This window comes from Scatophagus argus, chromosome 3 (genome assembly GCF_020382885.2).
Source record: "Scatophagus argus isolate fScaArg1 chromosome 3, fScaArg1.pri, whole genome shotgun sequence".
Lineage (NCBI taxonomy): Eukaryota > Metazoa > Chordata > Actinopteri > Scatophagidae > Scatophagus > Scatophagus argus.
The window spans coordinates 27,221,481-27,239,042 of NC_058495.1; the positions used below are offsets into that span (position 1 = coordinate 27,221,481).

Sequence of the window (17,562 nt, forward strand, 5' to 3'; positions counted from 1 at the left end):
AATATAAAATCAACAAACAGCTCAAGATTTCAGCTGCGACTGTCATATCAATAATCCTATTTTATAGTACCACATTAGAAAAGACTGTTGGGAAAGTATTTTTGCGTTAATGCGTTTAAAGGAATAGTTCACCTAAAATGATAATTCAGTCATTATCTATCGTCTGGGTTTGCGCTCTGATGCCCGAGAGCAGCGGAATTTGGAAAAACTGATTCATGAAGGAGGAAGTTTTGTGTCTGCAGTGTTTGGTGTCTCTGCAAAGACTAAATTAAAGAGTTTGGTTGAGACCTGCTCTGTTTGGAAAGTGTCAGCAGCAAAGTTTAGCTGTGATTTGGTGCAATTTAAATAAACTGATTATGAACGAAAAACAAGCTTCTTACGATCTGAGACGGAGTGGTTTTTTTCTCTCATGTGCTTCAGATAATTTCTTTTGTCTGTTTTCTGGGCCCTTTTTCCCCACAAAAAGAATGACGTTGACTCTCAAAAAGGGCAGTTCATGTGAGAAATAAAACAATAAAAGCTTCTCAGAGTTAAGACATGAGCACAGTTTCCTCGGGGAATATATATAAAAAAATAACCAAACATTTTTTTATTTCATGTTGATACATTCTTGGACAACACCACAGAATAGTTGCATGAGTGGCCAAATGTAAATCTCTCCCACAACATTGGCACATAAGCAGCAAGGGCAACATGAATATACCAAGTACAAACAGTAGAAAACATACATGCTCCTTTTTTTAACAAGTATTTTGCTTTTTTAAATATATACTCATCTTTTTCTCCTTTTCCCATAGTTTCCAGGAAAATAAGAAACCTACCAAAGCCATATTCTGCTGTGTGAGAACGTATGAGTGGAGCCAAACGGTAAAGAAAGAGAAATAAAAACAATACAGTTCAGAGCAGACAGGTGGAATCAGCCGTGTGGAGACAAGTTCTTCATCTTAAATGTTTTTTTTCTTTTCTTTTTTTGGATTCAACATCGAACATATCAGGCATGCACCGTCAACCTCGACATCAACACCTTTTGTTGTATCAGCAGATGTCTAGCGACGCCTGGACCAAAGGGTTGAGTCGGCTACAACACAGATAAGGGTCATCATCATCATCATCATCATCATCATCATCATCATACACCTACAAAATACTGGAGAAGTCATCATGTTTGTAGAGAGGGAACACACATGTTGGGATGGGAGGGCTGTCATCATGGGACCACAAACAGTTCAAACAAAAAGGCCTTTAAAAACACGCCTTATCTTCATTTTTTAATTTTATTTATTTTTTTTTTGACTTTGCGTCCGCCGCCGGCTAAGGAATCTGATTTTGACCACCTCAGGTGACTGAAGTACAGGTTCAAGGACTCTCAGACAACAGAGCTTTGATCAAACCTCTGATGGCTTGTTTTGTTTGCTGTTCCGTCCAGTTTATGACCACGAGAGGTTCACAGCTCTGCTTATTTACACGATTCTGAGAAAGCAGGTGACATCAGATCTCTTTCCCAGTCACATAATCAGTCCTTAGGTCCACAGTCCTAAGCTCCAAAGCACCAGAAAAAAAGAATACATTTGATAAACTGAACAACAAATTCTCCTTACAGAACTCATGACCTGCTTACTCTACATAACCCACAGACCTTGGTGTTGTGAGCAGCAGGTAGGAGGAAAAATGTATTTTGATTTTAGGATGGACTGTCACCTTCAGTTTTTGCTGTGATTTTCACTTTTCGACTGGTTAGATTTAGGCAACATGACTACTTGGATAGGTTGAGAAAGAAGGTCTCTGTTTAGATTAAAACAGACGATTTCATATTTACGGCATTAGAAAGACTTCCAGGACGGGTCAAGGTACCGAACCAATCACAGTACAGTGAGGTGGGAGCAGGAAAAGGTAACCCTGCACGTCACTTCATGATGTACGCCGACACCTGCGAGGAGCACAGCTGAACATCTTAATCTGCTACATGCTTCAACATCTGAAGGTGCTACAGGTGCAAGAAGCATTTTTGCTATGCACACCTGGGTGACAATGGCTTCCGCCTTTAGTTTGTCAAAGTCAAGGTTTATGTTTGTGTTGAGTTTGCATTTCCTGTGTGCTTAACACACTTGGCACCCAACTGCCAAATCTGCATCAGAAATCCCACTCCTACGCGGAGTCATAACCCAGTCAGGGTTAGATAACATTCACTTTCCAAAGATGTCTTTATGAGCATCAATAACTCCGCCTAAAAATCAAAGGAAAAAGACACTTTTAATTCTGAACTTGCCTGAGAATCATCACATTGTTAAGATTCCTTCAGTATCACAGTAATGCAGCGACGGCTACGCTGCTAACATGAGCTGCTAGCAGCTAATTTGGCCTGCTGTTAAATCAGTTGTAACCCACAGTGCAACTCACTGAATCCATGGAAATGCTATACATCTCCCGGAGCATGATGGGAACTGTAGTTGATTTCCCTCCAAAGAAAAGATAAAAGTGTCAGTAACAGAAATCCTGTGCTAATAACTGGATGTTTGTGTTCGCTCGGCTGTGGTGTGTTTGTCTGTTTCTGTTGTTTGTGTTTGTTGTTATCGTATTGGATCCCATCACTCATAGTATGAGGTTGACTGAGAAAACATTTTTGACATCAGGATTTTTGTGACCTTTCAGCTGCAAAAGTCAGATTCCCGATGGCAGCATGAGCAAAGCCCTCGAAATCTCAAAGTGGAGAATATGGCTTTATTAAAAACAAACAAACAAACAATGTGCATCCAAGAAGCAAGAGCAAAACATCATCATCATAAACATTGTTGTCTTCAAAGAAAAAGAAAGAAAGAAAGAAAAACAACAACCAAAGAAGGCCAACATAGAAGCCATACGGGACGACACACGGGTGGACGAAGGTTGGAAAACTTGCAGTTTGGAAGTACATTAAAAGACGAGAGGAGGCGGGCTCTGCCGAAAGGTCACGTCAGGCCCGGACGGCTGCTTTGTTTGACATCAACAGCAGAGAGCGGCGCAGCGTGGAGCTCCGAGAGCGCCGCTTCACAGCCCAGAGGCCGCAAGATGTCCTTCGCCATCATCGCCATCATCGCTGACTAAAAGATTTTTTATTTTCTTACAATCGCCCAACATGTCTTTTTTTGGTACGTCTCTGTTTTCTGTCTTCTCTTTGACCCATTTATGTGCCCAAAGGAAAGTCCCACAATGCTTTGCTTTAGCATCTGAACGTCTGCGGTGGGCAATGAAGCACATGAGACCAACAAAATAAAGAACAAAAGAAAAGGAAACACATTGTTCTCTCCGTCCTGGGCAGGAGACCAGGCGTCTGCAGCTCTTTTCCCTCTCCAGTCTCGCCTCTCAGATCACTAACTCGTCGTAGCTCACATATTTTTTCTTTGCTGCTGGACCTGAAAGTGGACAGAAATCAGCTTCAGTTCATTTAGGTGAAGGTTAATGGTGAGCGTTATGACTGAGGTGAATTAAATTACATTTTAAAAATAAGCCTTGAATTATGAACTCTCTCTCGCTCTCTCGGACACAAGGTTTCCGAGGTGTTGAGAGGTCATAACTCAAAAGCGAAAGCTTGTGCAGCAGAAGAAAAAGAAACTTTAAAGGTAACTCAGACAAATATGACATTCTGCAGAATAAGAAGCCTGAAGCCTGTGAGTCCCTTTTGTTCAGGGCCTTATTTTCCTGGCTGAGGAGCGACGACCAGCACCGACTGCTCACTCAGGTGCAGCAGTGCTACAAGGCTGGCTGCAGGTGATCAGTCAATAAATCAGCCAGTCGTCAACATCGTGTCTCCACGTTTGTCCCACAGTCATCATCACCTGTGGGGTTTGTGTACATTAATTTGGCAGTCCTGAGAATGAATTAACTGTAACAGAGTTTGAACCACACAAAATAAGAATTTCTTAAGAAAATTGCTTTACTTTTGCTCGTTTGAACGGACCTCCCGCCTGAGCACCAAAACACCACAGAATGAGAATTTCAAGGTCAAGTGTCGTGCTGGTCGTCGCGTTGAGGTGAAAACTTGGCCCTCAGATATTAATGGAGAGGACAGAACAAGCGTCATGCGTTCCCTTTAGTTATGACCACCTCCCTATCTCGCTCCTGCAGCTGCTCCTCCTCGCTCCCCTCCACGGGCGACCACTTGGCCCCCGGCGTTCATCCGCTGACAGATGGCTTCAAGCCAACAGGCCATCATCAATCACGCCAGGCAGATAAAAGACAAAATGGGATAATATGCATATTACAGTCTGAAAGTGACGAGGACCCGAGCGACTTTTCCTCACGTGTCGTCTTCATACAGGAAGCAGTCGGTTCTGAGTCTGACAGGATTCGACTGTTCAATCAGGACGGCGTTTCTGTTTGACAGCCATTTCTGTCCACTGACATGAAGAGGACCTCAGGTGTGGACGTCATAAGATTAAAACAACACGCCTTTTCTCTTCACGTGTTTTGGACGAATGTTCTGGAATGGAGGAAGACGCCCTCCACCCGACATGTGGTGAACAGCTGTCCAGGTGACTTTCTTCTGTTTCATAAGATTTACAATAAGCTGCATCAAAGTATGTTCGTTCTGTATGTTTCAGTAAAGGAAGAAACATTTTGGTGAATCGGTTAGGAGGAACCATTCATTTGTTCAGGGTGAAATATAAAATTGATTTTAGCTGAAAAACGTCGCCTGGCAGATGGAGACCTCCGGAGTGTTTTTACACTGCTGTGCTACTCTTTATGTATCCTGATATTTAAATTAATGTGGCCTGTTGTTTTTCAGAATGTCCTCAATAGGTGAAATAATATTCATTACGTAAATTATAAAATCTGCAGATCCTAAAAGCCAAATGATTCCAGCATCAGACTGACATCTGGTTGGCTCATGAATAATCACACTTCGCAAACTGAAACCACATTCAGACACGTCGTGTTCTGAGGAGACCAACCTCCCGAACAGGTGGAACATTTGAAAGACTTTTGTCGTAACTTGTTGCTCTGTTATTAGGCTTTGAAATTAAATGGGATCACGGTTGAAGTTTCACATGAATACATTTGTTGATATCTGAAGCTCAATGCTGGATTTCACTCCTGAAAATAAGATTTAAAAGGTGTTGCAGGGACGTGTTAGAGGGGCTAATCCCCAAAGAAATGAAAGCAGTAGAAATGCTTCACTCATGCAGACACCCAGGGCAATGCCAAGAAAGAGGGTGAGATTTGTAAGGCTTCTCTTTGAGTGCAGCCAAGGCTATATGAGTTTTAAGAGATATAGAAGTCTTTGTTGTATAAGGAATCAGCTTTTGGAGAAAGGCAGAGAGGCCTTATAAGAGTAGAATCAGAGTGATTTGGCCTTTGAAGAGCGTCTGAAGCCAGACGAACGGCAAGAGATAGACGTCTTTGTTGTCGGGGAATCAGCTGCAGGAGCAGAGAGGAAGGAGAAAGAGAGAGGGCCATAAGTGCAGAGAAGAAGAAATGAAGCCATCTTAAGTGACTGAGGGCTATTACAGTGTGGAGAAAGAGAGGGGGGAGGCAGGAGGGGGCAGAAGGTGAGGGGAGGCGAGAGAGAGATTGGAAAGAGAGAGGATTTAAAAATCGAGTGAAACCAGTAAACCTGAGGCTGAACAAGTGAAGGCTGCAGAGAGAGACAAATGGAGTGAGAAACGAGGGGGGAGTCGTGCAACTGGATCGACCCGGGCCAACAGATGGCTCTGCGGTCTTCAGGGAGTCATGACTGAGCCGAAGCTCCGGTACTGCTGTGCCTTCTCCACCATGAACCCACTGCAAACAGTAAAACAGACTGGGGTCCACAGTCCCTGCTGGAAACCAGCCCACCCACTGCGCCATAACAAAGGGGCTGATCGATGAGCCACGATTAGCAAGCTCCCACAGGGGGCAGCAGAGAGCTCCTCTTTCCAGGTCTTGTTTATTTATTGGGATGGATTAAAGAAGGACTTAAAAACACAGTTGAACAGGACTAGGTGCAGATTTTTAACACCTGAACAAAAACAGCTTTTCTGTTTGTTTTTTTTCTTAAAAAAGCTTTTTGTAAAAGTGTAGCTTTTAACCCAAATTGAGACTGGTTCTCTGGCTGATGAAGAAAAACGGCAGGTGGAGCCAATTTTCCAGCCGATGCCATTAAACCACTGAAGAAGAAGAGGAGACTTTAAGGTGATGTCAGTCTTTAAAAACATCAAATAACTAAAAACCACAAAACAAGTGGTGGAACTATGACATTATTGTCATGTACTAATGTGAGGAAGCTTTGAGTGTCCTCATCCCTTTCACACCTCATACAAAATGAAACAGAGATATCTGGGCTCATAAAACCAGACAGAAGGGGTAAAGACAGAGACACAGACAGCCTGACAGCACGGACTAACAACAGACTGAACCCAAAAGACAATAAATGCTTTTAAACAGTGACTTAGCTCAGAATAAACAAACACCATTGGCCTAGTCAGTGACAAGCCTACAAATAAACATAACTTACACATAAATAAACATTACTAACAACTCGCTAACATGCGGCTAACAGCGATGGCAACTGCCTAACATCCTGCTAACATCCTGCTAACATCACTAACAGCTCGTTAAAATAAGAGTTGGATAACATTTTGCTAACATTGCCGTCTACTGGCTAACATCTGGCTACTGTTGCTAATCGGCAGCTAACATCAGAGGAGCTGCTGTGGCCTGCTGCAGATCCCCCACTTCTCTGTTTGCCTTCACGATCTCATTTTCATTAGTCTTTGTTTGATGGTGAAATGACCCATTACACTTTACTAAGTGTCTCTTCGCGTGAACCTGCCCAGGTGATCCCAGTGTCCAGAGATTTTAGCAGATGTTCCTCTGCTCTCATGATGTGTTGAATAAGGGATTTCCCATCATGCCACATGCACCGTGATGAGTGCAGGAGCAGCAGTGCAGTGAAATTCAGGGTCTCAGGGGTCAAACCTGTTGTTCAAGTGCCACCCAAAATAGCCTGCATGCAGCACCAGAGACAGACGGTAAATCTGCCGCTCAAACAGCCATATTATGCTCTCCTCATGTAAAAGTTATGAGTCAATTGAAAGGCGGCGATAAAGCGCTGTGGAATAATACTTCACACTCCCTCCTCTGTCCCACTGTATTCCCCTTATCTCTCTCTCTCTGCTGTCACCTCATCTCCTCAAACCTCCAGAAGAAAATGGATCAAGGTCAGGACAGCAAAGCAGAAGAAGAAGATTAATTTGCTCTTACCTCCGATAAATTATGAAATTAGCCTGTCAGGGGGAGAAAAACATTATTTGGTGAGTTGTCCCTGAGAAACCCACAGGGAATCCCACACTGAGGCGGTAATGTGATCACACTGCCATGTAATTTCAATTTGTGCACTTCATATTTCTGAGAACATTTGGGCTGAAGCTCTTTGAATTACAGCTCTGAGTTCTGGTGGAACGAGAGAGCGACTTTTGTCATTTGTTTTGGTCTTTTTGAAGAAAATGATGACAAGATGACAAGCTGCAAATGGCAGCTGAATATAAAGGTTTATAGATACAAAATATGACAAAATGAGATCCCTGTCCCAGATGTGCTGCGGTCATGTGATCCTGTTCACAGCCCACAGAGACACGGAGTCCAGGGACGACACCATGATGGTGGCCGTCCTGCATCTTCCAAACGCCTCTCAGCTCCTTCAGCTTGTGCACAGACTAACATCAGTGATGGCTTCCCATAAAAATTCTGTTCATATAATTTGTTTTACATCCTGAAGGGTTGTAAGAACATATTTGTCAAAGACAAATGAAGCAGCTTATTTAAATATTAATCTACAAAGTCATGCATGAATAATGCAAACATGGAAAACTGACTTTTTGAACGAAGTCTGCCATTTTGGGAAAACCTCATCTTCTCGCTATGTTATGTACTCAACAAATTCAGATTTCTTAGCTTATTTCTTAATGCTAAGCTAAGCTAACCAGCTGATGCTGCACAGGCTGCACAGCGTGTGTGACTCAGTTTCCCAGCATGTCGAACTCTTCCTAAAGGAAAAGTGTGGTGGACTTCCTGAGCTGGACTCAAACGGTCCCCTTTGAGGACAAAGACATTGTGTTTCCAAAAAACTAACTCACTACTTGACTTCTTTTTATTTTTAGGTATTTGAAAGGTGTTTTCAGCTTCTCATTCCAGGAAGCAGGAGCCATTAAATCGTTCTCATCCTTCTAACAGCCGACCACATTAAAATCCAGTCAGTCCAGGAGGTGAAATAAATGTATGGTTGGATGAGTAAAATAATAACATGCTTTATTACGTTTCAATTGATTTCAGGTCCAGTTCTACAGCTCATTTAATCCAGTCTATAAGTGAATGTGGGAACTCGGAGGAGCCAATATGCTGCATTTTATACTTTCATTTCAATTCAGTTTCAAATTCCTCATGAAAAGGCAGTTTTCTTTGTTCTGACTGACTACCAGACGTCTGCGTCAGTACTCACTGTTTGGGTCGACGTTCTCACACAGCTCCGTCTTGGCCTCTCCGTTGGGTCTGTCGCTGGCCTTGTGGGACAGACGGGACGACATGGTGGCGGCTGTGACGACAGCTTTGAAGGAACGTTTCCTCTTCTGCACGTTGAGCTCTGGGTGGAAGATGATGACGTAGACTTTGGGCATGTAGAGCATCCCGAGGGCCACGGACGCACTCAGGTTCATGGAGATGGTCAGCGTGGTCGTCTGGATGTACAGCTGAGGGGAACAGGGAGAATAAAGGTCGCTTAGCAACAAAGGAAACCTGACCAGTGCAGGTTTTTTGCAGTGTTACCACCTGTGGACACTTGGCTGTCGAAGAGGAGGATGATACAGACGATGCAAAAGAAGACAAGAGCTTCCAATAGACAACAACATTGATGTTCTCAGGCCAGATGACACATGAAGCAGAAGATTCATGTACATGGATGCTAATTTTAAATTTCTTTGGTGACTTGGCATGACTGTCCTTCATGTCTGCTCCATGCTTCTTTGACTGAATGAAATGCCACATTTATAAACTGCACTGCACTGGTGGTCTAAGTGGAGTCCAGCACTGTCACCCCAGAGTGCAGGGATTGAATCCCATCCCTGGTTATACAACAAAAACACTTTGCTTCAGGTTGGGAAAACACATAATGAGATACGGATACAGATAATCTGACTGGCTGGAGAGATAGAGATGATGGTGTACTCATCCCTGGCATTAGTATTAGTATTCCAGCCTGCTTTTTCAACAGGACTGTCTCTCTCTGCGTTAAGACTTGTTTTAACGAACTCCATTTTTTTGGTCATGACCAGAGGAATAAAGGCTGTGTTTCCTGACTGACTCAGGAAACACAGCCTGTAAAAAGCTTGGACGGAGAACCAAATTCTTGACACTTTTTATGAGCTGGTGAAGGATTGTTTTTTATTATCCTGTGTTCTCGCTCCTCACCTACAGCTGAGAACAACAGCAGACAGCTGGGCTGCTGCATTAATGTTTTATGCGCTGTGTATATTGCGCTCGCACGCTAAGCCGTGGCCCTCTGAACCCAATAGAGGGCCAATGTCGGCCCGGGATGAATGCTGCAGAAAGAGGCTCGGCCGCGCTGTGATGGGCTTCCCAGAGCGGGTTTCATAGAGTTCAGCCCCACCGTCTTTATGTGTTATGGCCCTGCTGTCACAGTCTGATGTATGCCATTTACAGGTTCAGGAGGTAGAGAGGGAGGAGACGAGCGAGGGATGAGCTCAGAGCAGGGAGGGAAAGAGGATGTGGGAATTAAAAATGCAGCAGAAATGCAGCTCTCTCCCTCTTGGTGTCTGCACAGCTTTTGGTGAATGTTTCAGTTTCTTTTTATTTGTTTTATTTGGTGAATATGTTAATTGGTCTTCTGTCCCAGCAGCTCTGTTGTCCCTGCATGGAGCTGCTGTGTTTCCCCAGCACACAACTGTAAAGTAACTGAAGCTGTCAGAAACATTCAGGACCAAAAGGTACAAAGTTTTCCTCTGAACTGCAGTGGAACAGCAGAATGAAGTAAATACTGAGATGAAGCAGTGTGTACAGATTTTACATTAAAAATAAACCCACAAAGCTTGGGAGATGGTGAATAAACAACATGCCAGTTTGAAGGACATTTCATGTGTCATTTAAAGGCGTCTGCATTTTATGACCTCCAGATGTGCAGAAAAGATGAAGTCAGCTGACTGTTGTTATGTGACCTCAGTTTGGTTTAGGAAAACGATCTCTTGGTTCTAGTTAAAATAAGTTTATTTTTGTGACATAATTCAAAAATGTTACTTGTGGAAGTTAACACAGGTCAACGTGTTCAAATGATAGACTCAGTGAAGCTCTGTTGACAAAAGCAGGACTCGTCTCAGAGGGACATCTTTGATCTGATTTCACAGAGCAAAAGGTTTTCCTGACTTAAAGTCTGTACGCATCCCACAGAGTCAAACGGTTTGTGTCAGCAGGAAGCCAACGACAAAGTGCGTTAATCAGGCCTCCCTGAACAGGCTGCAGGACTCATTAGGACCCGGTGGCGGATCCGTGTGGGAGGAGGTTTGTTTGGAGCCTGCTGGGAAAGTGGACCCGAGTCGCTCTTCGTCAGAACAAGCAGAAAGCCTCAGCCGTTCAAAATAATTTAGTTCCAAATAAAGACTGAGGTGAAAGTTTGGTCCGAGGCCAATTAAACACAGATTACACCTTTACTTTAACAGTTTCTTCTTTCTCCCCGACAACTTCAGGTTATTTGTGTGTATTTTAAAGGAGGTTGAAAGTGTCTCATTTGTGTCATTCCACTTCCTGTTTGTGGCCAGTTTGAAATGAATGAAGTGAATTATTTAAAATGTGTCATCTGATGAAAACAAAAGGAGCTGCAGAGCTTTGGGCCCCATGTGGAGCCAGACAAACTCCAGCAACAACAAAACGTGACAGACTAAATATTCCATCGACGGCCTCAGGAGCCCCGTGGCCTTCATTTTAATTTGGCACTTAACAAACAGTGTGATGCTGGCTGTGTTTGAATTTTAGATGTGAAAAACAGTTAAAACAATTTGGATAAAAGGAGAAAATGCCAGATGAAAGAAAGGAAGGACAGAAAGAGGAGAGAAAGAGGAGCCAGATGTGATGTGAACGTAGGGAGATCAGCTGTGGTGTGAAGAACAAGAAGAAGAAGAACGTAGCAGGAAACATCAACACACTCAGCTGATGAACAGTCGTTTACTACGTCAGCACGTTCACAGCAAACATCAGACTTTTCTGTTTCGTCTCGTTAAAGGTCCCGACCATCGAGAGAAAGCACAAAGTCAGGTGACTTTAGCCATGTAACCGTCGTCATGGTCACCTGTCCACATGGTAACGATTACAGTTAACACGAAACAGTCAAAGTGTCCCCCGTGTTGGGACACGTTTAAATTTAGTTCATGATTCATCTAATCAATACACCAACAGTTACTATGATTGCAGATTATTCCCACAGAAGTTCACACTGAGTGGAGCTGTACACTAATCTCTCCTCTCCAACCACCTGCAGCACAGGTGAAGATCAGCACAGCTCACAGGTGAAGATCAGCACAGGTGAAGATCAGCACAGCTCACAGGTGAAGATCAGCTCACAGGTGAAGATCAGCACAGGCGAAGATCAGCTCACAGGTGAAGATCAGCACAGGCGAAGATCAGCTCACAGGTGAAGATCAGCTCACAGGTGAAGATCAGCACAGCTCACAGGTGAAGATCAGCACAGGTGAAGATCAGCTCACAGGTGAAGATCAGCACAGGTGAAGATCAGCTCACAGGTGAAGATCAGCACAGGTGAAGATCAGCTCACAGGTGAAGATCAGCACAGGTGAAGATCAGCACAGGCGAAGATCAGCTCACAGGTGAAGATCAGCTCACAGGTGAAGATCAGCACAGGTGAAGATCAGCTCACAGGTGAAGATCAGCACAGCTCACAGGTGAAGATCAGCTCACAGGTGAAGATCAGCACAGGTGAAGATCAGCTCACAGGTGAAGATCAGCACAGGTGAAGATCAGCACAGGTGAAGATCAGCTCACAGGTGAAGATCAGCTCACACCTGCCGTGTGCTTTCTGCTGATGGTCTAACTGTGTTCCCGTGGTTTGACAGGATTATTTCGTGATCCGGGTGTCGATCTCGTGTCGTGTTGCTCTGAGTGCTGCAGCGTCTCTGTAGAACTGGATCACATCCTTCCAGCTGCAGCAGAGCAGGATTTTATTGTTGTCTTTGGACCCGCCGGTCGGAGCCTTCGACTGTGACGACGCTGAGCCGAATTCACATAAAGGAAGACGGCTTTAATATTCGAGTGGACACACGCATGTGAGGGTCACGTGAGGGTTTTAAGAGACAAAAACAAAAGGTGTGTTAACCCTGAGGATAACCTGTTAAACAAAGTGTTGATGGAGTTTTCACTGTTCCTGTTGCTTTTCATTTGTGCATTTCATTTACAAACAAATTGCTGTTTGTGGTAAAAGTTTAAACACTAGAAGTATGTTATCATGTGCCTTGTACATCAGTTTGTTTGTAAAAACCTAAAAATACAGTTTTGAGGTATTTCTGGTTTACTTTCCATGTTCTGCTGCTCCTCTGCTTTATGGAGCTAATGTTGTTTAGGACTTTGGCATCTGCTTTTCACTCTGAGGTTTTAGCACTTTAAAAGGACAAAAGAGCAGCAGCTAAGTTAAAAAGACTATCAGTGATGTTTAATAATGTCAAGCTGAAATCAGACAACAAAAACAGAAACAGAAAGAGGAACTTTTCAAAATAAAACAGGAAATAACTGCTCAAGTTTGACTTTCAGGTCAGTTTTTCAGCAGATGCTTCATATTTCTGTTTTTCAAAGGGCCTATTTTCTGTTTTTATGCCAGTAAATTATCAGTATTAAGTAAGTCGCAGTGTTTTCAGCACTGAATGTCCTCTTTATGTTGTAAAAAAACTGACTTCCGACCAGCATCACTTACTTTAAGCTCATTGGAGTAGATTTCAGTGTGTTTTATACGTCACTGCTGACTGCCCCTCAGCTCCTAACTGAGCTCTGAACGCTGTCCCTCATGGGCAGTAAGTGGAATGACCATGTCCTCCCTGACGGAGACTAACAGTGGGAGAATGTCCCTGAAGGCCACACGGGCCGTAGAGGTTGCCCCCACGGGCCGTCTCTGACAAATGTTGACTGTCCCCGTGAGGCGTTTATTGTTCCTGTTCATCCCACAGGCCCTCTGTGGCCCCCAGCTCATTATTCAGCTATAGTTAAGGTCCCTGAGGAGACGACACCAGCAGCGTTACGGCACCTGAGTTTGGATTTATTGCAGGCTCTTAGGATAGCAGACCCTTTCTACTCCTCTGACACGTAACATGAAGTCTGCATATCAAATGACGCAGCCTTCTGATCCAAACTGAGGTAATCGGTGAGAGTCTGCGTGAGAACAGGAAGCAGAAACAAACTAAACTGCAGAACTTTAAAGTGAACGTCAAACTAACAGCAAGGCAGCAACGTCACACATTAAAATGTGTCCATCGAATGTGTCAATCCACTCGGCGTCAGGACTCCATCATCATCATCATCATCATCATCCTCGTCATCACGACACATGAACATGTTCTCTGTACAGTTTCCTTTTCTCTTCCTGTTCCGTATGATCCGTCCGGGCTTCTGTTTTCAAGTTTTATTATTTTCTATTTGGATGAATTCAGCAGCTGTCGGGCAACTGACTGTCTTCTTCTCCACAGCTGCCAGCAGCTGAGGCTCATGGGTAATATGACATTGTCCCCACGAGTCACAGCTGGCCTGGACACGTCTTGCTGTCTCACACAGTGAGACGTCTCTGGATTCTGCTCAGCTGCTCTGATGCTCTTCATGACTCTGGACTTTGTGATGTGTTTTGAGGGACTCAAAAGACACTCTGAGACCTGATCTGAGAGACCGGCTTGTCCACACTGAGACTGTCTGTAGAACAGGCACGTGCAGATAAGGGGGGCTACAGGGGCTCAGGCACCTGCCCTTTTCCTGATGGACATTCAAAGTGCCCTTTTCACAGGGCTGTTTTTTTTTGGTTTTGGTTTTGGTTTTTTTTATTATTATTTTTTTTTAATAAATAAATGAGTTCCAACAGCTAAGTTCTCCACAATGTCTCCTAAATCATATGCGAAGTTATACATGGGGGGGGGGAAACGTTTTACACCTAAATACCTTGCGGCCACGATTCATGACGTCACATGGTCAGCGAACCCATCGAAAGCGTGTGCATGCGGCCATCAAGTGAGACGATGCAAGAAGGAGAGGCGCATGGTAAGGTCGCAGTGAATCACAGTGTTCATTCCTTTTCTGACCATTCATGTTGTATGATTCGTGAAAGGACAAGTTAATACATTGTTTAGGGCTGTTTTTTGCGTTGGGTTGCTAAACTGAGCCCCTGCCCCACCAGAGGTCTCTGCACGTCCCTGCTGTAGAAATCTGATAGGAATCACATTTCAAACCACCTACAGATGTGGTTTGGTTCATTTTGTAAAAATGTGTAATTCAGTTTGTAAAACCATTGCATGATTCAGTTTGTTCTAATGGGCATATTTAAAGCATATTTTTCAAAGTGTTAGGACAACTGGCACGCTGATAATTATGTCGCATGGACTCACTTGGCAGAAGAAATGTTTCCTTACCAAACAGAATAAAGAGCTGATGAATTAAAGTCTAAAGTCTAACCAAGATTTCATTTTGTTTCTGTTGAGTTTCAGTGAACCGTCCCCTAAAATGACTGTTTTGTGAATGGAGTTTGGTGTCCTTTCTGGTGCACCATGCGGCTGTCAGTTAAGAAGCTGGTGTTTCAGTGTGACATCCAGAGGCAGTGAATATCACGCGCAGAACCTTTAGGTCTGATGTCATTAAAGACTTCAGAGACGCAGGTGGACTCAGGGGACGGAGCTGTTTCCTGTGACGGGCAGATGTCCTCCTTTAACTTTTGCTCCATTTGTTTAGAACAAAACTGAAAATGAAAGACACTCCCCGTCTTCTCCTCCTTCTCACCGAGAGTCGCGGGACATTCAGGACACAAAGTCCAAACAGAAAAACAAGTTAAAAATAACTGATGAAAGTCTAAGGTGCCATTCAGTGCAGCCTGCTGTAAACATGACAAATAAAAACAAATGAAGATGCTGGGAGACACGGACGAGCCATCAGCAGGGACAGGAAATGAAAACGGCACGTAACTTAAAGTCGTGACTGAAGGCTGAGTGGAAAGAAAGACAAGTGAGAGGAGAGAGAGTAAGAAAGGAGGAGAAAAGAGTGAGAGAACAGGAGAAAGACGAAGGAGAAGACAGAAAAGGTTAAGTGGGCTGAGACGGCAGCAGAACAGCCAGAGCAGGTGTGAATGATGAATGAAAGAGGGAAGAGGGGAGGAGTGAAAGAAAGGCAGAGGAGGGGTGGGAAAGTTTTTAAGAGGGTTCGGACAGCAGAGGAAGAGCGACGGCAACGTCAGAGAGCGTCGATTATGATAAGAAAAGATGTGGGATCTGAGGGACGACAGGTGAGCTGAGGGACGACAGGTGAGCTGAGGGACGACAGGTGAGCTGAGGGACGACAGGTGAGCTGAGGGATGACAGGTGAGCTGAGGGACGACAGGTGAGCTGAGGGATGAGCGGCGGCCAAACGGAGGAGGACACGAGCGCTTTTAAAAACCTTCAGTGAGCGTGACAGGAAGTGAGTTTACAGTCGCTCTTTCAGCTGATTATTGTCGGTGAATAAGCAACATTTTGCTCGCCGTGTCACCGATTTGAAACTGTTCACGAGTCTGTTTGTAAAGATTTATGCTGTCAACAGTTTTCTCACTCTGTGATCAGCTTTTCAGTTCGTGGCGGAGGGTCTGCCGTGTGAGTAAAGTGAGGGCACAACACCTGAGCGCATCAGCATCAGCACACCTGGGCAGGTGTCAGCCACACGAACAGGAAGCAGACTGTAACGACTCGTGCTGGACGTGTTGACGGGCTGCAGTTCACGGCTCCACCGGACGACGAATCTGCTTTCATTAAGGGAGCACAAAATGAGGCGTGAGAACGGTCACGCGCTGACGGCAAAGAGAGCTAATGAAGAAGAAAGGCGGAGGTTTGTTTTGTCATTTTAATGTTTGTGCCGTAAGCAACACGACGCTTTGGTTTGGAGACCAACACGGAACGTTTCCACATTAAAAACAAGCAGACTTTTGATAGGCATGCTGAGTTGTGTTTACGTTTTATTCAAACAGACTTTCATTTCCTGTCCATATCACAGCGCAGAGACTCCAGCGGAGACAGACAGAGGAAGGAAGTCGTGACAAGACGTAATGTTGGTCAGACGTCAACCTTAACATTATTCAACAACCCCCACGATCCCACGCCGCTCCGCCACATTTTCTGTTTCTGTGAAGCTGCAAAACATGGCCGCCGTCCCTCAGCGGAGCAGCAGTGAAGAACAAAATAACAGATGTTTATTACTTCCTGCTGACCTCCTCCCTCCTCCACCCTCAGCTGCAGCTGGAGGGGGACACTTACAATTACAGTCTTTAAGTCTCCTGTTTTCCTCCCACCACCTCCTCCACCCGCACAACACACACACACACACACACACACACACACACACACACACACACACACATACAGACACACACACACACACACACACACACACACACACACACACACATACACACACACACACACACACACACAGACAGACACACACATACAGACACACACATACAGACACACACACAGACACACACGCACACACACACACATACATACACACACACACACACACACATACAGACACACGCACACACACATACAGACACACACACAGACACACACGCACACACACACACACACACATACAGACACACGCACACACACATACAGACACACACACAGACACACACGCACACACACACACATACATACACACACACACACACACACACATACAGACACACGCACACACACATACAGACACACACACAGACACACACGCACACACACACACATACATACACACACACACACACACATACAGACACACAAGCACACACGCACACACACAGTCACACGCACACACACACGCACACTCAGCAGCTATATTCAACCATGTCATTAATCATACTGCAGCTCACACAGTGTGTCAAGCCGTGTGTGTGTGTGTGTGTGTGTGCGTGCGTGAGTGACTGTATGTGTGTGTGCGTGTGTCTGTATGTGTGTGTGTGTGTGTGTGTGTATGTATGTGTGTGTGTGTGTGTGTGTGTGCGCGCGTGTGTGACTGTATGCATGTGTGTCTATTTGCACACATCAGCACTGTAAGAAGCACTCAGATCCTTTACTGAAGTAAAAGTACCAGTACAGCAATGTGAAAATACTTTTCAGCTGAAACACCTGCAGTATTTCAGCAGTAAAAGTATATGATGTAAATAAATGTGTGTTGTGTTGTAAACTGTGCTTATTACCTGCATTAAACAGTGAGCCCAGGGGAAACAGAGGACACACACACACACACACACACACACACACACACGTGGTGGCATATAATCAATAGAGCTTCGTTAGAGGAAGTCAGGAGGATGATGTTGAT

General features: G+C 44.4%; 1 protein-coding gene across 3 annotated transcripts in view; it reads right to left on the reverse strand.

Moving 5' to 3' along the window:
• Positions 1-2,698: 2,698 nt before the first annotated feature.
• Positions 2,699-17,562, reverse strand: part of LOC124057097 (metabotropic glutamate receptor 7) — a 155,167-nt gene continuing 140,303 nt past the window's right edge. For 2 of the 3 annotated variants that reach the window (XM_046385219.1, XM_046385221.1), the window contains exons 9-10: positions 8,453-8,699; positions 2,699-3,389 (exon numbers count right to left, since the gene is read on the reverse strand). In XM_046385219.1, coding sequence (XP_046241175.1) covers positions 3,340-3,389; positions 8,453-8,699 — 297 coding nt within the window. In that variant the 3' untranslated portion in view covers positions 2,699-3,339. Of the gene's footprint in view, positions 3,390-7,218; positions 7,242-8,452; positions 8,700-17,562 lie in introns of all 3 variants that reach the window. The other variant, XM_046385220.1, reaches the window with a different exon arrangement.